General features: G+C 41.1%; 1 protein-coding gene across 3 annotated transcripts in view; it reads right to left on the reverse strand.

Moving 5' to 3' along the window:
• Acyp2 (acylphosphatase 2) overlaps positions 1-21,681 on the reverse strand; it is a 172,871-nt gene that overhangs the window by 90,099 nt on the left and 61,091 nt on the right. The window contains exon 4 of one of the 3 annotated variants that reach the window (XM_042055459.1): positions 13,870-13,980. The exons of the other annotated variants lie outside the window; for them this stretch is intronic. Coding sequence (XP_041911393.1) covers positions 13,870-13,980 — 111 coding nt within the window. The remainder of the gene's footprint in view (positions 1-13,869; positions 13,981-21,681) is intronic. 3 annotated transcript variants of the gene reach the window in all.

Consider the following 21,681-nt stretch of genomic DNA (forward strand, 5'->3'; position numbering starts at 1 on the left):
GAACTTTTATCTTCGTAGACTGTAGTGATGAGCAGTGGGCTGCTTCCCGCCGCCTGGCTATCGCTGCCTGGCTAGCTTATGCCCCGAAATAACAACACAGAAACTGTATTCATTTAAACACTGCCTGGCCCATTAGTTTCAGCCTCTTACTCACATCTTGACTAACCCATATCTAATAATCTGTGTAGCACCACAAAGTGGTGCCTTACCGGGAAGATTCTAGAGTACGTCCATCTTGGGCCGGAGCTTCATTGCGTCTGTCTCCCTGAGGAGAGGCATGGCATCTGCCGCAGAGAGACGAGGCATGACATCTGTCTCACTTAGGAGAGGCATGGCATCTGACTGAGCCATCTACCTCACTTCCTTCTTCCTGTTCTGTCTACTCCACCCACCTAAGGGTGGGCCTATTAAATGGGCCAAGGCAGTTTTCTTTATTAATGAACCCACATCAGTAGACTGTCCAATAAACTTCAACTTGCCAACTCCCACAAATGCACAAGCCATTTTCCTAAACATCATTCTTCATGCATACACATATATACGTACATATTCATATATATACTGTCAGGAGCCATCCCTGACGGTGGGCAGGTCCCAGCAGAGGAAGTGAGGAGTTGGTAGGGAGGAAGGGAGCCAGGCCATGATTGTCAGAAGAATCTTGTGGCCTGACTGATTAGCAGCCCGAGTGTTTTTTTATTTAGACAAAATTTAGTGAGTAGGGATACATTTATGTTGTTTCAAAACACAGACCATATCATTTTTGCTTCTGGACATGTGTTTCACTTCCTTCTGCTCATCTTTTACTCATCATTAATAAACAATGACAGAACAGAGTTATCATTTCCAATCATTTTCCCTCAAGTTTTGACATCATTAATAAACAGAGTTATTATTTTTACTCATTAACCCCATAACCTAATTTTTGGGAATCTAAAGGCTATGACAAGTTGTTCTCGGGCTGGCAACTTCTTTGACCACAGGGACATTTGACCTAAACAATCCTCAGGCCAGCTGGGTAGACTGCCATGTTCCAAGCAGTGCATTGTTAACTCCTAATGCTCACAGTGCCCAAGAAATGTCCTCAGGCCCAAGCTGCTGCAATTGTTATTTAAATTTTGGCTTAATACAATGTTTATATTTTATATCTTTTAGAATACTTTTATCATCTCTTTTATATCATTCTTTGCCCATCAGTGTAAGTCTCTGTGTAGGACAGAGGTAGCTTCAGCTACTCTTTGTTACAGTATATGCTAATGTAATTGCCTGGGTGTATAGTGGGAAGAGGCTTGTGATCTGAACCGTGGCCTACTCCTCTAGCCCACCGAATCTTGTTGACCTTTTAAATTGACTTTGTTCTGGTTATCTTGTTCCTGAGTAAGTAAAGGGACAGATGTTTCAAAACTGTCTCATAGCCTCATAAAGAGACCTCTGGCTTCTTTATGAATGTCACAACCTCCAAGGCATAAGGAAGACCTTCAAGTAGATAAGGAAATATTTCTAAAGCAGTATGTTTAGGACTGTCTTGGGGAAGCCTGGAAATAGCATTCCTGGAGAAGGAATAAGTGATTCATAAAAAATTTCCATCAATCCAATATTCTCAAATTGTACAAATATTAAAAGTATCTCAAGTATGCAACAGGTGGAGATGAAAAGCAAGGGTGCATGGCGACCGTCATGTGGCTCAGCTTTGCTGGATCTTTGTCAAAGAGCTGTGCTGGCTTTATGACTTCTGCCATCCCCATCAGATATGGCTGTGCCAATATACAAGGGGCATCAACACACAAGCAGGATCTGGGGACATGTTTAGTCAATAAACTGCTTACTGTGTGTAAGCCTGAGGACCTTAGTGTGCACTTAAACCTGGCCAGCCAGTCTCACTATATTGGTGGGCGCTAGGTTCAATGAAAAACCTTGTCTCAAATAAATAAATAAATCTGAAAAAGAAAGAAAGAGAGAGAGAGAGAAAGAGAAAGAGAGAAAGAGAGAGAGAGAGAGAGAGAGAGAAAGAAAGAAAGAAAGAAAGAAAGAAAGAAAGAAAGAAAGAAAGAAAGAGGAAGGAAGAAGGGAGGGAGGTGAAGAGCAATTGAGGAAGGAAGACACCTGACATAAGCTTTTGGCTTCCATACACCCACACACATAAATGCATACCACATACACTGTATATAAAAAATAATAACATTGCATATATTTATAGCTAGAGTTACATATTTCTTTCTCTATACACACATACATACATATTATAAATGTATATTAATAAAAAGAGAAAGAGCTATAGTTACATCTTTCTCTATAAACACATATACATACATAATATATTTTTATAAATGTATATTAATAAACAGAGAAAGAGACAGATAACCAAGATATAGATATAGACTGGTTTTACATCTTTGGAAAACACTGATGAATATAATATCTAAAGTTATGACAAACCCAAATTTATTAGACTTGGCAGAATATTAAATTCCTATAATCTCTGCACTTGGGAGGTGGAGACAGGAAGGTCACAAGTCCTAAGCCAATCTGGTCTACATCCTAAATTTAAGACTGGCCTGACTGGGCAGTGGTGGCACACTCCTTTAATCCCAGCACTTGGGAGGCAGGGGCAGGTGGATCTCTGTGAGTTCAAGGCCAGTCTGGTCTACAGAGTGAGATCCAGGACAGGCTCCAAAGCTACAGAGAAACCCTGTCTCGAATAATAATAATACTGTCTCAAAAAATTAGTTTTTATACTACAAAGTCAAATTCTCAGTGCCAGGAGTATTACATTTTGTTGAGTCATTGGCTAACAGGGCCCCTTGGAAACTCCCAAGCATAATAGGCTACCTTCAAGGCTAGTGGTTACTCTACACAACCTGATGGTAAGGCCCTATTGCTAAAACCATTTATGTATGTCATTGAACATAAAGAGGTTGTGCTGCTACCTAGCTGGAGGTTTCACTCTGCTGACTAATTGTTATGGTACTAGAAGACACCCTGCACACTCCTGGAGGAGAAATCTCCCTAGCTACAAACCATGACCTATAACAGGGACCTGCCCATAAGTATACTGATGCAATAGTACACAGAGGTTATAGGGGTGACCAATTACTTTCTAAAATCGTGTTTAGAGCTCAGTCCATGAGATGGAAGCCATATATGACCCTGATAAAGTGGCCAAGAACCTTAATCTAGATAGGACATGGAACTAGGAGGAAATAGTATCACTCTGCTAAAAGAACCCAGCAGTAAAACAGGTCTTGATGGTGCACTGCTATAGCAGTGGCTTGCTCGGCACTCACCAGAGAAGCTTTTGCAGTAGATGAGAAATAACACAGAGACACACAACTGGACAACATGCAAAGAATGGGAGACTTTGGAGCAGTCAGTCCTAAAGGTCTTCATCCAAGCCATCCCTTCAAGGCTCAGGGATCTATGTGGAGGAGGAAGCAGAAAGGTTTTAAGAAGCCATTCCTTCAAGGCTCAGGGATCGATGTGGAGGAGGAAGCAGGAAGGTTTTAAGAGCCAGAAGTAATGGATAACTCGAAGGAAGAGGTGTCTTCCAGATACACCAGGACCAAGGCACGTATACACTCAGAGATGGTGCTAGCTTGTCCAAGGCCTGCACGGATTCAAGCTAGATGGGATCCCAGCACTCACGGGGGATGTAGACATGGACTCCCACCCCTAATCAAGAGGCTATCTGCAATTGATACCTATTGGCAAAAGATAAATTCATTTTCTCTAATGGCGTCTTACTGGTTATAATAACAATGCCTGAGGGCAGTTCTCATGATCAGGAGTAGTTGGTCCACACAAAGTAAGCTCAGTGGTATTCTTTTTACTGGTTTTTATTGAGCTCTACATTTTTCTCTGAGTCTGAGGGGAACTCAGTGGTATTTTTATAGAATTATGGTCTCATTTTGCTCTGTTGGGGCAGTTTTTGTCTTATTGGCATTTTTCTTATTTATATTGATTTCTGTTTTTTGTGAGGGGTAGTTTTGTTTGTGTTTCTTGTTTTTGTTGCTCTGTTTTATTTGGAACAATAAATTTTGTTTGGAAGAAAGAGAAAAAATCATAATGCTGGATGGGTAGAGAAATGGGAAGGATCTGGGAGGAATTGGGGGAGGAGAAAAATCATGAGCAACATGAAAATCATGAGCAACAGAGAAAAATCTGTTGTATGAAAAAATTCAGTGGAACACTTTTTCAAATACTGTCTTTACCTTAAAAGTATGTAGATTTATAATTTGAGAAAAACTGGTTGCAATCCAATATACAGTTTTCAATCACTTAAAGAACCTATGCTGAACACCATGGAGAGAGCCTATCCCAGTCCCTTGCATGGCTCATAGCTTTCACTGCACGTATTTCATGGTTAAAGCAGGATGCATCCTCTGCAACACTTAGCTAAACTACGTTCTGAAGCAAATAATGAATTTTATTTACAATCACAAAGAGGATTCGACAGAACTAATGAAAATGGGCCAACACGCCTAGTTCAAGGGGACAGGAAAGAAGATGCCAAGACCATGAAGGATTCTAGGTACTAGTGAGCACTTAGTGAATATGACGTCTGTAACCTGTGAAAACTGAGGCTTACGTCTGTTAAAGAAGAAGGCAGTTTACCTTGTCTGGGAGGCGCCATCTTAGCTGACCTCAAGATAAGTATAATTTACTTATTATACATTTAGCAAAGTGACAAGCACCCTAATTAAACCAAAACATAATAACATGATTTTAGAAACAGCATAGGATTGGGGGGGGGGACTTAATTGGATAGAAAATAATTCAAAGTGGATTCTAAGTATGTCCAGTGCCAGTAAAGAAGAGATCTTCATTGCAATCTACGACATCTGCTCCAGTTTCTGTCATTCATTGACTCAAAGGAACTATTTACAAACAAATAAATTGCAACAGTGTCTTGAGCCCAAGATCCTGTCTTCAACGACATGGAAATAATTTTAAAAAATTAGGAATGTTCAAGTATAAGAAGAAGCAAGCAGCTCTCCGTTCCTGCCACCTCATGAGGAAAACTTCAACTAAAAATTCATAAATGTGACAGCCCAAGGGAAGGCAGCAGCTCGAGGGGAGCTCAGCTAACACACCAGCTGTCTGCTGTTTGCTTGAGAAGGCATAAACTAGAAAGAAAATGATCGCTAAAGAGAACATACATATGCATATAAAACACAGTACTCTAAAACTGACTATTTGATAAGTATATTACTCATAATTGCTATTAGATATTGAACCTAAAAAAGCCTGTATCCCATGAAAACTACAAAATGAACAGTGCAAAAGTGCACCTGACTCAAGTATGTGGGGCGCTGGAGAATCTGGAAGTGCACCTGACTCAAGTACGTGGGGCGCTGGAGAATCTGGAAGTGCACCTGACTCAAGTACGTGGGGCACTGGTAAATCTGGAAGCCTTAAGAAGGAAGGAGAGGAAAGGAGGGGAGGGAGGGAGTTTCTAGAAAAGGGATTTATAAGAGAATGAAGCTATTTGTCTGGCTTTACTAAGAAAGTCACACCTGGACAGGTGACCCTGAATAACTTTAGAAAGAATGTGGCGCAGCATCTAACTGTGTGGAGAAGTTAGCTTAAGACACCTCAAGAAGGGAATGGATGTGTGTGTGTGTGTGTGTGTGTGTGTGTGTGTGTGTGTGTGTCTGTGTGTGTGTGTGCTTGTGTGAGTGAGTGTGCATGTATGTTAGTGTCTGGGAGTACGCATGTCTTAGTGTCTATGAGTATATATGTATGTGGGTGTGTATGTATGTTAGTGCATGTAGGTATGAATGTGTGTGAGTGTATATGTATGTTAATGTCTGTGAGTATGTATGTGTGTGAGTGTGCATGTATGTTTGTGCATGTGGGTATGTATATGTGTGAGTGTACATGTATGACAGTGTCTGTGAGTATGTATGTGAGTATGTATATGTTAGTGTCTGTGAGTATTATGTGAGTGAGTGAATGGTGTGAGTGCACACGTGTGTAGTGTATTTGTGTGTGAGCAGATGAGAAGAGAAGCATATGATTAGCATAAATTACATAACAGAACATGTAAAGGTTCTGTGAGAAGTGGTCAATAAAAGAAACCAGCGGCTGCTTCCATCTCCCTTTTAGATGGTTTGCCTGTCTCTCTGTGGCTGATGCCTCTGCTCACTTTAACTGTTCACCAGGCCTGAGACCAAATGTTCTCTGGTTCATGTTCTCTCACACTGTTTTCAAAGACAAAGTCTCAGTATGTAGTCCCAGCAGGCCTCAAAGTCATGGAGAACTGCCTGCCTCTGCCTCTCCAGTGCTGAGATGAAAACCATGTCCAGACAGTCTTACGATCACTTGTGTCTTATTTGCCCTGGAGCTCACTGTGTGGTCCAGGCTGGCTTTCCATCCTCAACTGCTGCCTCAGCCTCTTGAGTACAGGATTATAGATTTACGCTATTATGCCCAGCTTGTTCATGAGCTTTGAGTTCAGCTTCCGTATATTATTGGTAATAATTAGCACAGCTCTTCAGACTTTACACACTGCACCTGTCCAAACGTCTGAATGTGCATGCTCTTGGACCTAAGAAAGCAAAGAAACTTCAGGGGCACATAGACGACTCGGAAGTCCAAAGTCAGAAAGCCAGAGTAAACAGAGCTGAAAGTTTCCACCAATAGCAAATAAAGTCAAGAAAACAGAAAAACATAATAAGAATTCTTAGCAGGATGAATACAGAGAATAACTATCAATACAAAATCTCAACAGAGAGAGTGAAAGGAATGGCGAGTTTTGAAATCAAATTAGAACATTGAGAGATTGGAAGCAAAAACAGCACCATGTCACAGAACACTGCACGTCTTTAGTCTCAGCGTTCTGAAAAGAAAGGCTGGAGGTTCTCTGTGAGTTCGAGGATAAGTCGGGCTACTTAGTGAATTCTGGCCCTACCAGAGCTACATAGTAAGACTTTCTCTGTCTCTCTGTCTCTGTCTCTCTGTCTGTCTCTGTCTCTCTCTCTCTCTCTCTCTCTCTCTCTCTCACACACACACACACACACACACACACACACACACACACACACACAGTGCCAGTCACTGGGGAATACAGACAAGGCACAGGAGACAGATCCAGGACCCCCCCCTCCTTCTCTCTCTCTCTCTCTCTCTCTCTCTCTCTCTCTCTCTCTCTCTCTCTCTCTCTCTCTCTCTCTCACACACACACACACACACACACACACAATCACACATACAACACAAAATGAACCACATTAAATAGAACAATTTATTCAGGTGCCTTTACACATGCATGTGTATCTGTCTGTGTGTGCATGTGTGCAGTGCTCATGTGTATGAGAGTGTGTGAGTGTCAAGATGAATGTGGAGATCAAATCCCACTCTGCGGCAGCACTTTTACCTGCTGAGCCCTTCTGCTAGCCTCTAGTCTAACATTTTTAAATTTTTTTGTACCTTATGGTCATTTAGAAACTGTAATTTTTTATTTACTTTTTAGCTTTGTTGTAGTAGAAGGCTTGTTTGCCAACATGGGACTATAGGACATGTTTTATTTACCAGTTAATTAGTTTGTTTAGAAGTAAACATTTGGAGCCAGCAGAATGGTTTGGCAAGTAAGGACACCTGCCACTGAGTCTGACTGAGTCCAGTTCCTGGCGAGAATTTGATTCCTAGTGGAAGGAGAGAATAATACCACAGAGTTGTCCTCTGACCTCCACCCATTGCATGGCACATGTGCACCTACACACATATCACTAAATAAATAATGTAATACATAAATAAATAAATAAATAAGTCAGCATTTGGCAAGTGTTGTGTACATATCGGTAATACAGCATTTGGGAGGTGGAAACAGAGGATCAGAAATTCAAGGTCATCCTTAGCTACACAGAGAGTTCAAGTGCAACATGGTTATGTGAGATTTTTGTCATCCCCTCCTCCCATGGCAAAAAAGTCAACATTTAAATGTACCCTGACTCTACAATTGTTTTGTTTTGTTTTTGTTTTTCGAGACAGGGTTTCCCTGTAGTTTCTAGAGCCTGTCCTGGAACTAGCTCTTGTAGACCAGGCTGGCCTCAAACTCAGAAATCCGCCTGCCTCTGCCTCCCGAGTGCTGGGATTAAAGGCGAGCACCACCACCGCCCGGCCGACTCTACAATTGTTAGGGAAATCTCCAAACCTGGGTTGTCTTCATTCACAGTAGGATCTAAGAGCAAATTTCAGGGTGGGGTGGTGGTTGACAGTCCAGTCACATCTAAGCCTAGCAGCCGCAGCAGAATGCTGTCTTCATTAGTTTCTTATCAGTCTGGTCTAAGCACAGTGTTCTCATCAGACCATGGCACCTAGAGCCACGGCAGGATGAACAGCTTAGTGTGGTAGCAAAGAAAATGCAACCCATCACACTGAGCCCAGGCAGCTACTGAACCGCACAGTTTCTATGAACTCCTCTTGGTTCTAACAGGTTTTCGGTTAGTTTTTGTGAGCGTCCTAGATATATGATGCTATAAGATGCCAATAGCAATGTCCTGCCCCCTGAATTATAACATTCACTATGTGTGTTGCATTTTCTTACCCTTGAATCTCCTCCCCAGTTAAATGATGAAACAGGTGTCCGCTGTGTTCCTAGACCGAGCTGGACTTCCTGTCGGCGGTTCATCATTAAATACCATGTTCATGTTCCTTGTCCATTCCACATGGAGCTTTCCAAAGCCCCGTGGCCAGGTCTCAAGCTCTGGTGAACTAGGGCGTGGGCTGCCTCACAGACAAACAATAATCCAAAGAAGTGTGAAACCAGAAAACTTCCATTTTGTTAAACTTTAGAACAGGGTCATTGTCAGTTATGACTGTGTGACCAAGTTCCTGCTTTGTTCCTCAAGGCAAGAGACAATCCAGGGGAGGTGGGGCTGTCCAATAAAATATGTCAGCCAAGAATTTTATCTTGTGTTTTTATGCTTTTGTTATTTCTAGGGGAATGACAGTAGTTTATAGTGAGCAAAGAGATGGCAATGAGGGGGATGAATATTATCGAAAATGTTATATGCACTTAATCAACTGTCAAAGAACTTAAAGTAATCAATATTTAAACATTTAGATTTCTGTTAGAGAATAACTGAGATTTTAAGAATTATGAGTAACGTTTAATGCATTTTTCAAGTTGAATCTATAGCAGCTGCACATGGTGGCACATATCTGCAGACTCAGCACTTGAGGAGGCTCAGGCAGGTCAGATTCCTTTGACTTTGGAGCAAGTCTGGGCTACACAGTGAGTCTGAGGCCAGTATGGGCTACAAAACAAAACCCATCTTGAAGAAAACTATTTCACAGCTCTAAGAAACATTTGACTTTTATGTGCATCTTAATGTGGCGAACAGCTATCGGCACTGCTCAGGAAAAGATGGGCAGGGATGAGAGACGGCTTTCTGAGTCACCACCAAGTAAGATCAATAAGTAGATGGTGCCTCTTTTAACATTTTGTATCACCAGAGACTGGAATATGGGAAGTGCTCAATAAATATTTCATGAATTAATTGATTCAAAAATGTATAGGACACTTCCCTGAAATCAGGTCACCAGGGAATGGTTATTACTGAATTCAGATTTAAAGTTATATAATAACTTTAGGAAGGAATAATGGGAAGCTACTATTTACTTAGTGCCAAACAGAAAATAAAGCTAGGATTTTTCTATAATTTAATTCTATAACTATTATTAATAGGGACTGTTAATTATTACATTCTCATTATCTCTTTGTTAGCCTGTCATGGTATTCAGAGACACTGGGGAATTTGCAGAGTCATAAAGCTGGACTTTAAATCCTCTTTCAGCCCACCGGAGCATGGTATCTTCTGGAACATTTACCTCTTCCATCCCATCCAGAGTACATGTTGTATTTACTCTGTTTTGTCATCTTATTTATTTTCTTTTAGGGCTCATGATATGAGTCCTTTGAGAGATTCGGTTGCTATGAGATTAGTGATTTTTCCAGCTTTCTACAGCCACGTCCTGGTGCTTTGACCATGGTAAATTCTCAAATAGTTATTGAATGAATGAATGAATGGATGGATGGATGGATGAATGAATGAATGAATCTGTTCAAGTCCCTCCATAATACTAAAAGAAAGTTGACCTAAGAAAGAGATTGCTATTATCTAAATATTTGTCCTACGCTCATGTCTTCATCCTTCACCCCACAGTAAAATGTCTATATTGAAGACTTGTCCCCAGTGAGAAGGTGCCTGGAAGTGAGACCTTTGAGATGTGAGTAAGGCAAGAAGACAGCCCCCTTGGAATGGAACTGGTGCCCTTACAGAACAGGTCCAGGAAGCTCCAGCACCAACAAGAAGAGAGTTGTCCACAAAGGCAAGCAGGCCCTTACTAGACCAGGAATCTGCTGAAACTTTGGTCCTGGGAATTTTAAGCTTACAGACTTCTAAGAAGCAAACTTCTGTTGTTTACAAACCACCCAGTCTGCGGTGGTTTGTTCTACTAGCCCACACAGATTAAGACAAGCTTTTTTCTAAAGAGCCACAGAGTACTGAAGAGAGCTCTCAGGCTAGAGTTTACAAGTTCATGGTTACTTTGTTCCAGTCTCTGGTTTCCTTAGAAACCTGTTTGTGGTGTTTTCAGCTGCCGTGCTGTTCTTACAGAAGATGGATGCCAACCCAACTATATTATCTTTCAAGGCTTTTCCACTAAATACTTCTACTTTTTCTGGAATAACAAAATACAGGAACATAAAAGATCCACATTCAAACAAAGCACTGACCAGAAAACATAAAGTATTGGATTCAAGTTTTTTTTTTAAAGTATATTTTCACCAGGACCCTAAAGTGATGGGTTTAGGGGAGTATATAGGTGTGTGTGTGCAGGGAGCAGGAGTGGTCAGCCTTGCTTTATTCCCTGGTACTCTCAAAATAAAATGAGCTAACTGTTTAAAAATTTTATACTGCACAGCAGGAATTAGATGGAACACCACAAACCTCCTGTTACCGTTTGATATAGGAGTGTTTCTATCTATCTGCTGTTCCATTGGTTAATTAATAAAGAAACTGCTTGGCCTGATAGGTTAGAACATAGGTGGGTGGAATAGACAGAACAGGATGCTGGGAGTGAGGCAGATGTCTTGGGCAATTGCCCTGCCTCTCCTCTCTGGGTCAGTTGCCATGAAGCCAGCCACCAGGTCAGACATGCTGAATCTTTCCCGGTAAGACACCACTTCGTGGTGCTACACAGATTATTAGAATGGGTTAATCAAGATGTGAGAATTAGACAATAAGAAGCTGAAACTAATGGGCCAGGCAGTGTTTAAATGAATACAGTTTGTGTGTTGTTATTTCGGGTTTTAAGCTAGCCGAGCGGAAGCCGGGCGGGATGAAAAGCAGGCCTGCTCGCCTCATTACTACAACCGTTGAACAAACAATTTGAGCTACATGATCTACTCGTAAGTCATGCTTTAAGAAGGCATTTATTGGGAATTTTAATGGCATAATAAGTGCTTCGATATGTTGTGATAACAATCAGTACAAAGTTAAACATACGAGATAAACTTGGTGACACATTCCTGTAATCCCATCTCTTGCAAGGTGTCAGAATATGTCCAGGAATGGAGCTGTGCAGAAGGAATTCTGAATGCTTGTGAAAAAACTCCAAGAAAACAAGACAAGAAGATGTGACTTCTATTTCTTCAAAAGCATAAAGTTTTGTGCCTCTCCCAGGTATAGCAGAGAGGAGTAAGTTTACATTAGATTATTCATTACAACTGGTTACTGTTATGTATTTATATGCCTCTACGGAAAACAATGTTTTCGCCATATGCAACTTGCCTGCCACATGTGGCTTATCCTTGTGACTGGATGCCTTACTCCTAAGACTCTTAACCCTCAGAGTATAAACTGTCTGATGCTCTGAATAAAGTTGGGTATTTGGTGAAACTTTTGTCTGCCTCATTTTTAGGCTCCACTCTCTCAGGTTCATTCACACCACCAATTAGAGTGGTAAACAGGGAAAGAGAGGCAGAAAGATCAAGAGTTCAAACCCAAGGTCAGAGTAGCTACATAGTGAATTTGAAGTCAATCTGGGTTACATGAGAACCTATTTTTTAAAGAAGTATATAATTCAATAAAACAACCATGTGTAGGGGCATAGGCTAGTAGTGCCAGAATTCAGGAGGCTGAGGCAGGAAGATCCTGAGCCATGGTCATATAAACTGAATCTCATAGGATGTTCACAAAATGGGGGCTCCTTTCTGTACATCTCTATGTCAGTCACAGTTCTGCGGGGACAGATGACACACCCAACCCAAGAGTAAACTACTTACAGAACTGTGAGCAGGGATAAAGGGAGGCAAGATGAAATATCCCAGGGCTTGCAATAATGGGGACTCTTTACCACTGCTGGGCCTGAAGAGCGGGGAGGAACTGATGCAATGAGTGCTAACCACAGGAGATACTCTAATACTGTGGCTACAGCGGAGGGGCTCGTGTCGGGGGCTGGAGCTTTGGTAGTATGGCGCTCCTCCCAAACCACAGCCTGGGAAGGAAGGCACTAGAAACAAAGACCTGTCCTTCTGGCCTCTCACCTCCTAGGAGGCAGAGGAGAAGGGAGGTCCACTGTCACAGGACAGGGAGGTCAGCCTTCTACAACAGAGCTAGTGAGAGGGAGGGCGGATATGGAGCAGCAATTAGAGCACACACAGCACGGGATTTAGGGAAAAGCAGTATTATAATTATAAAATGGACATATATGCACAGCACAGGCCAAGCTCAGAGGTTTTGGCTTCATTTCAGAGGGGTGCTGACCACAGGATCTTGCTCCTAAACTGTCAGATCTGTTTTGAGTAAGTTTTACGTACAAGATGAATGCTATGAATTTCTCCCCTCCAAAATGCAGGTATTACAGCTTACTGGCTAATGTGATGGATGACCTTAAGTAGTCTGGAAACTTAGAGAAGCAATGGGGCTACTGCCTCATAACTCCACCACAGAAGTCAGGAGACAGCCCAGTTCTCACGGAGCTTAAGTGCTGGCGGGAAACAACCGAAAAGAACAATCGAAGGCAACCACTGCTGCTGGTGAAAATAAAAGCGAAGAGATGGGAAATGTCACCAGAAAGGCTCTGTTTAGAGAAGCACAAATCTGAGCTAAGACCTGAATGACAGGGACAGCAGTGTGAAGACGGGTGAGAATGTTCCTGGTAAAGCCTCAAAGGGGACTCTCCAAACATGGAGTGTTACGGCACAAGATAGAGAGGGCAGAAGGTGTGTGTGTGTGTGTGTGTGTGTGTGTTCCTCAAAGCCCTATATATTATCAGGGTCAATCAGAATTATTTTGAAAATTGGTGGTAGCAGTTGAAGACCCAAGGACAGCATCAGAAGGGAAGAGGACGAGAAAGAAAGATTTCCCTTGGTTCGTACCCCAGAAAGAGGTGACAACCACTTAGCAAATCTTTCCCAAGTTTTCATCTGTATGTGTGTGTATGTATGTGTTTATGTATATATGCATCTGTGTGCATAATCCTGTGTTTACACTGTGTACATACATGTGACACTGGCCGTCTTCCTTGGACACTTTTCATTTTATTTTTGAGACAGGCTCTCTCAGTGACCCTTAAGCCTACCAATTTAGCTACACTGGGTGGCCAGCAAGACCCAGGATCCTTCTGTCTTGCCTTCCCAGGATTGGGTTTGCAGGTGTGCTTGACTGCACCCAGCTTTTTAATGTGAGCCAGTGGATCGAAATTCAGTCTTCAGGCTTGTATGGTAAGAACTTTCCAAACTTATCCGTTTCTCTAGCCCTGAGCATTCCTCTCTAAAGTACCTAAGAAAGCACGTGACTGTGTGGAAGTCAATTAGGATGAGATGTAAAGCTGCCGGCATGCAAATGCCACAAGCTATTAACTTACTGTACAGCAATAAGAGATGAGTGACGTCCAGATCCTCCCCTCCTCTTCCCATCAGCAGCATCCTGCTCCTTCTCTACGAGTGGAAACTGAGCTTGTCTCCAAACCCATGCTCTGAAAGGGTAACATCAAACAGCACGGCCGATGGTTGGAGGAGAAGGAATTTCAGCCTGGGTGTCACTTCAGTTGCTAAAAGTGTACTCACAAATAAAGCTCATGATCACAATAAACTGTCACCATGAGAGCTTTGCCTAAAGCATCTCACTTCCATGTGTCAGCCCTTTGAAAGCGTTTATATATAGATTTTTAATGACCATGCTTGGAGAGGATATGAATTTTTAAAACCAATATTTCAATTAGTACAAGGAAAAAAAACCTGTATCTTTTTAAAAAAGAAAGCAAGCCTTTCAGAGGAGAAGAAAAAGTGTAATTAGAAATGCATCAAGGACTAAAAACTGCTTTTAACTTGTTTCCTAAGAAACCCAAAATAGAACTGACAAGCGCTTCCAGAAAGCTTAGATCTACTTACTCTATTATTAAATTTTCCAGTTCAAAATTTTTAGAATCACTAATTTAAGGAGTGGGGAGCATTCCCTGGTTAATTTTGTTTGCAATGCCTCTACCCGTGGAAGCTGATCTTTACAAGCAAATAGAAAACCAGGTTGTTCTTAAATAGGTGAACAGCACTCTAATCCATGACATCTGGCTAATGTCACCATGGTGACAAACAATAGACCAGAACACAACATTTCTTGGCAAGCAAATTACTTGATAAAGGGATATGTCCTTGGTCATGGGGAATCAGAGGTCTCACTAAAGTTCCACTTAACTCAGGTTTTGATGCCATTCCCTATTCTGCTCTATATGTATTGTATGGAGAGGAAATTACGGCTGCAAAGGAGCCTAAGTGCATCTTTATCTTTAAAAGCCTGTGGGGAGTTTTATGGTTTTGAATGGGTTTGTATTGGGGGATGGGCAGAGCAGATGTGAGGGAGGCTTGCGTGAATCATTAGGAAAATGCAGTCAGCCTGTGGGCCTTAGGATGGTGCTCAAGCAGGCACACCACTCTCCACTGATACAGTGGGAAGCCAACCAGGATGGACACTTCCTCTGGCTCACTACTAGCCTCGAGCCTGCAACATACAGGGCATCAAATAGGAAGCAACTCAAAACCAGTGCTGCGCAAAGCCCTCCACACGTTCTTCTCTACCCTGACAGAACCAGCTGCACCCGTGAACCCTGAGGTTTTCCCCATGGGACTGAGAAGCACCTCACAACTGTGGCAAAGCAGTGACTGTGTCGGCAGTGGAGGAATACTGAGACCTACGGCAGATTCTGCAGGACAGAGAAAGAGGATGTTAGAAAATTCCCTTCCCACCTTCCACTACATTCCAGGAGTTCCCAGACTATCAGTCCTTCCTACACCCTCTCCAATCCTAACCATTCCTTCTCAGTTCCATCTATAGATAAATTTTTGTATGGGAATGGACAGGATTGTTATGAAGCTTAAGCTGGCCTCAAAATTATAACGATCTTCCTGTCTCAGTTTCCCAAGGGATGGGATTAGAGCTGTGTGCATGCCACCATGCCTAGCTTCAACTCCATATTCCTGTGGAAGCATGACATACTCCCAGCCCTGGAGACTTCACAGTCTAGCTACAGATGCAGACAAGCTCCTAACACCTGAGATTATGGGTATGAAGGGATGGATGCTGCTTAGTAAGTACTTCTGTGACAGCTTTTCCTATAACCTATAATTGACAACTATCTCTCATTAAGTACTAGCAAATTCTCAAAGGAAGATTGAACAGTCTTAGCCAGTGACCCCTAGTGACATGTTAGAGGGATAATGAACAACTGTATCTCTTGGCATCACAATGACACTGTATCTCAAAAAAATATAGGAGAGAGCAACTGAGAAAAATACCCAGTGTTGACCTTTGGATTCAACATACATATGCACACATGTTGCAGAATATTGTTTAACTATGCAAAGATGTGTTGCACTTGTTTAACTATGTAAATATGTGTTGCATTTGTTTATGTTGCAAAATATTTATTTAACTAATTAAAGACTTGTTGCATTTGGTTAATTATGTAAAGATGTGTTTTACCTTGCCTGCTTAAGGCATCTGATTGGTCTAATAAAAAACTGAATGGCCAAAAGCAAGGAAGGAGGTATAGGGGTGGGGGAGTAAGTAGGAGGAGGAATTCAGGCCCAAGGAAAGAAAGAAAAAGAGATGCCAGAGGCCAGCTAGCCAGACATGGAGGAAGCAGAAAAGTAGGACATACAGAATGAGAGAAGGGTTAAAAAAAATAAGCCCCAAGATGAATAGAAACAGGTTAAATTAAGTTAAAAAGAGCTAATGGGATAAGCCTATAGTAAGGCTGAGCATTCATAATTAATAATAAGTCTCCATGTCTTTATTTGGGAGTTGGTTGGCAGCCCAAAGAAAATGTCAACTTCAGACACACACACACACACATACACGAATACACATGTATAATACATAAATATATTATACATGTATATACACATGTATAATGCACACAAATAAAATATGAAAAAATAAAAACATAAAAGATAATTCTTCTTTGATATTTATGCACATATTTGTGGGTTTTGTGTCTGTGTATATATACAAGTATTCACCCATGCCCACACCCATGTGGACACACACAGTGCAAATGAGGAAGTCAGAGGACAACCTGTGGGAGTCGGTTCTCTCCTTTCACCATGTGGGACCTGGGGATCAAAATCAAGTTGTCAGGCTTGGTGGCAATGCCTCCCTGCTGAGCCATCTCATCAGCCTGACTGGTCCATTTAATAGAAAGTCATGAAATGAGGGGGAAAGTAACAGAAGTATATCTATCATCATCTATCATTAGAGAAGGTCACTATAAAATATCTATGGTAAATAATAATTTACAGTTACTGGGCATTGACCGTAGAAGAATGCAAATAGATCCATATCTATAACCATGCACAAAAGTCAAGTCCAAATGAATCAAAGACTTCAACATAAAGCCAGCCACACTGAATCTCATTAAAGAAAAAGCGGAAAGTAGCCTTGAATGCATAGACAGAGGAGACCACTTTCTAAATATAACTTCAGTAGCACTGACACTACGAGAAATGATTAATAAATGTGATCTCCTAAAACTGAAAAGCCTCTGCAAAGCAAAGGACAAGGTCAACAAGACAAAACAGCAACCTACAGACTGGGAAGGGATCTTCACCAGTTCCACATTTGACAGAGGACTGATCTCCACAATAAACAAAGAATTCAAGAAATTAGACATCAAAAGAACAAATAATCCAATTAAAAATGGGATACAGGCCTAAACAGAGAACTCTCAACAGAGGAATCTCAAATGGCCAAAAATCACTTAAGGAAATGCTCAACATCCTTAGCCATCAGAGAAGTGCAGATCAAAACAACTCTGAGATTCCATCTTACACCTGTAAGAATGGCCAAGATCAAAAACACTGATGACAACTTATGCTGGAGAGGTTGTGGAGTAAGAGGAACACTCACCCATTGCTGTTGGGAGAGCAAACTTGTACAGCTACTTTGGAAATCAGTATGGCGATTTCTCAGAAAATTAGGAATTACTCTATCTCAAGACCCAGCAATACCACTCTTGGATATATACCCAAAGGATGCTCAATCACACCACAAGAACGTTTGCTCAATCATGTTCACTGCAGCATTATTCATAATAGCCAGAACCTGGAAACAACCTACATATCCCTCAACTAAAGAATGGATAAGGAAAATGTGTACATTTACACAATGGAGCACAACTCAGTGATTTAAAAAAATGACATTTTGAAGTTTGCAGGCAAATGGATTGGAACTAGAAAAAGCCATACTGAGTGAGATAACCCAGACCTAAAAAACAAATATAATATATACTCACTCATAAGTGGCTTTTAGACATAAGGCAAAGAATAACCAGTTAACAGTCTACAACCTCAGAGAGTCTAGACAACAAAGAAGGCCCAGAAGAGAAATGCATAGATCTGCCTAGGAAGAAAAAGACAAAATCTCCTGAGAGTAAATTAGGAGCATGAAGGCAGGAAGAGAGGGTGGAAGGGGAGTGGAGAAAAATATATAGCTCAGTTTAAAACAATAAAGTATGAAAAATAATTTACCAGTTACAAGTCATTTTGAAATTAGAATCTACTCCCAAGAAAATCATTAAAATAACTGTGGAGAAGTAGGATTGGACAGGTTGGGGAAGAATGACTGCTGGCTTTTTCTGGAGTGACTTGTTATTGTTGTTGTTGTTTTAAAGCATTAGTTACTATTTTAAACATGTGCAGCTAATAACTTTTGTTAAGAAGACGATTTTGTAGGTCACAGTTAAACTCCTGAAGTCTGTGGGCTTCTTATCAAGAACTCTCCAGTGGGAGGCAAAGAAAGATGAGTACGTGTGCACTGGTCTCAGTAAAATCTACAGAAGTGGAGAAAAGTGCTCCGGACAGATAAAACAGACAAACAGCTGAAAGCAGATGGGCAGACACACTCTGGACAAAGCACTGGCTATCTGGTGTTAACACAAATGGCACTGTGTAGGACAACTGGCCCTAGAGTCACTACAGACTGGAGCCACGGAGGTGGCAGTGGCTGACCCTTGCTAAATAACTTTATCTTGGATAATAAAATAAAATGGGCCAGCATGGAGTGGGTAAAACACTCTCCAAACGTATTTTCTAAAATGACACATAGAAAAATCCTTCTATGGCATGCTTAAGTAGCTCTGCAGGTAGAAAAGCCAAACGGCCAGTCTGAGTTGAAAGGACTGGAAACTGGTTCATCACCACCGTTTCGCCATGGCTGCCCATTCTCACACCACGTAAAGCACACAGCAGAAAGTGTGCGTGTGCCATCCCCAGCTATCCAAAATAGCAGTGCTAACTGCACAGCCATCCACCTCACACTTCCCCGACAGCACCAGAATTTCATTACACACTCTACGTTTTCCTAAGTGATACACTGTCTCAGCTCTTTCTCTTTGTTGGATTCATGGGGTTTCTTGGTTTAATACAACAATTAACATCAACGTATTTTAAAATAACTCAACAGCCATGAGAACTGACCCTGCTATACCTTTATGGAGGTACTATACATAAATCCTACCCTAGAAACACATCCAAATTATATTGATGAAGCTTCCCGTGGTGATAGAGATCTTTCCATGGTTCCTATTCACCACTCGTGTTTTTGTCCTTTGTTGGGCAGATTTGACAGTGATTTCTGGCTCGGGAATATTTTAATGGAGCCAATACAGAAGAGAATATTTTGAAAAACTGTTTCTAGACGTCTGCATCAAGATAAATAAATAACTTTTATTTAAAGTATAACAGTTAGGGTAGGGAATGTGATGGAGTAAAGTTCAGGGATGGCATGGAGCGCAGGAAGGATGACATTCTCTATTTTACATATTACGTGACAATTGTTATTTAGAATCTATCAAAATATTGTAGACTCAGCATTTTCTGACAATTCATCATGTACCCATTATATCTGTTCCTTAAATACTTCCCACCCAACTGGGACTTCACATTGGACTTTTAAGATTGTCTAAAATATTTTAAATTAAAATTATGGACATTATCACATTGCACTCAACATTTCAGGAGAAAGGTATAAAAAGTAAAGCTATTTGTTCTGATATAATGATGATAATATTAACACATCTAAAAAAATCTAACACTAAGTCCTTAATATTCTTTAATACCCTTGCTATATTCAAATATTTCCAATAGTCTTTCTGTGTCTCTTACAGTTGGCTTATTCAAATCAGAGGGGAGGAAATGGGTGTCTGTATTTATGAGATAAATATAGGAAGATATTACAATTGTGAAAAGTAGATGTGAGCCACTCAGCGTGTTATGGACTCAATTTCTATGTATATGCGAAACTTAAAAGACAATGTCCAAAAATTTATGTCATTACATGTTTCTAAATGTGTATGTATGTGTGTTAAGAGGAAGACATGTCTAGGCTGTGTTACTGGCCATGTCTTCTTGAATCAGAACCATTGATTTCGAGAATAATATAAAAATGATGCTTATTGGACTTCTTAGTTGAGGATCCAAAAGGAATGAATTAGATGGCTGGATGATGATTCAGACACTGGTGAAGAAATTAAAGGCAATACATTAATGGATTTCCATTAAGAGCTGGAAACAAAAGCCATGAGGGTCCTAAGGATTACCATGTAGCATTTTGAATGGATCAAATGAAATTGTCTGAATCAGTAAAAACAAAAATTCAAAAGTCCTTAGCAAAAGGGGCTTGTCCTCTCGGCTTTGAGTTGCACCTGCGAGCAACACTGAGCAACTGTTTGACTGTGAAGAGGAGAGAGGTGAAGTGTGTGGGAAGGGGGTAAATGTTAAATTGCTATAAAATCTTAGTGTGCATTTCCACTGTAAAGGAAAACTTCAAAAAGAACCACACAGTAGCCCAACTACCTTAGAGTGATAGCATGAATACCATTCAAGCATCCAGTTCTTGCCTTTGGTCTCCACAGTCAGAGATCACTTAGCCCTGTGTCTAACAGAATGACATAAATATCAGCAAAACTGGACATACAAATGTGATATGAGCCATGTAAAATGTCACAGTACCAGAACTGAGGTCACTAAGCATCGACAATTGGATGGTGTTTGTTTCCAAGCAGAGTAAAGTACTTTCTATGGCTCCCAAGGTCCTCTGGCTCAAAACCTCTGTGTCATCATGGACTCATACTCTTTGTCCAGCCAGTCTGTAAGGGAGAAATCTGTACTCCGTATTTTTACATCTGTTTTTCAACACCGCCTGACCCACAGTAGATGCTTTATACTTGTGGAATGAATGAATGCATGCTCATCAGTTCACACTATATCAGAGACTTGACAAAGTCCAAGACACTACTATGACCAAATGAAGCATGCACATTTTGATCTAATTGGAAAGATGGCCAAATAAATAGCGAGAAGTCAATGGTTATGACTGCTCTCAAAAATTCACAACTTGTCTAAGAGCAAAAAATAAGTGTCGGTTATCTCTAGGGTGTTTGACCATAAATGGGACTCTACACCATAGCTTCTCCTCTCAAGACTAAGGGAATATTGCAGAAGAGCGAACAGAGAGGTTGAAAGAGCCAGAGGTGTTGGAAGGCTAGACTAAGACAGTATCTTCTGGACATGACATTGCTTATACACTCATCAGCTCACAGGAGCTGTAGTTGTCTGCTCAAAACCTTTAAAATAGAAAAAGAGTTGTCATTCTAGGAGTGAGGGTGGTGGCTTGAAAAACTGGCCCCCATAGGTCCACAGGGAATGGCACTACTAGGAGGTGTGGTCTTGTTGAAGTGTGCCTTTGTTGGAACAAGTGTGTCACTAGGGGGTGGGCTTTCAGGTCTCAGAAGTTCAAGTTCGGCCTAATGACTACTGTCTCTTCCTGCTGCCTGAAGAACCAGATGCAGAATTCTCAATTCCCCTTCCAGCACCATGGCTGCCTGCATGCCACCATGTTTCCTGTCATGACAATTATGAATTAAATCTCTGAACTATAAGCCAGCCCCCATTAGATGTTTTCCTTTATAATAGTTACCAAGGTTGTAGTAATAAAACAATAAAACCCAAACTAAGACAGAGGAGTATCTTAGTTTCTGTTCTATTGCTGCACAGAGACACTATGATCAAGGCAACTCTTATAAAAGGAAGCATTTAATTGGAAGCTTGCTTAGAGTTTCATGTAGGAAGCAGACAGTCATGGCCCTGGAGAAGTAATTAAGAGTTTAACATCCTGATCTTCAGGC

This window comes from Arvicola amphibius, chromosome 1 (assembly GCF_903992535.2).
Source record: "Arvicola amphibius chromosome 1, mArvAmp1.2, whole genome shotgun sequence".
Classification (NCBI taxonomy): domain Eukaryota; kingdom Metazoa; phylum Chordata; class Mammalia; order Rodentia; family Cricetidae; genus Arvicola; species Arvicola amphibius.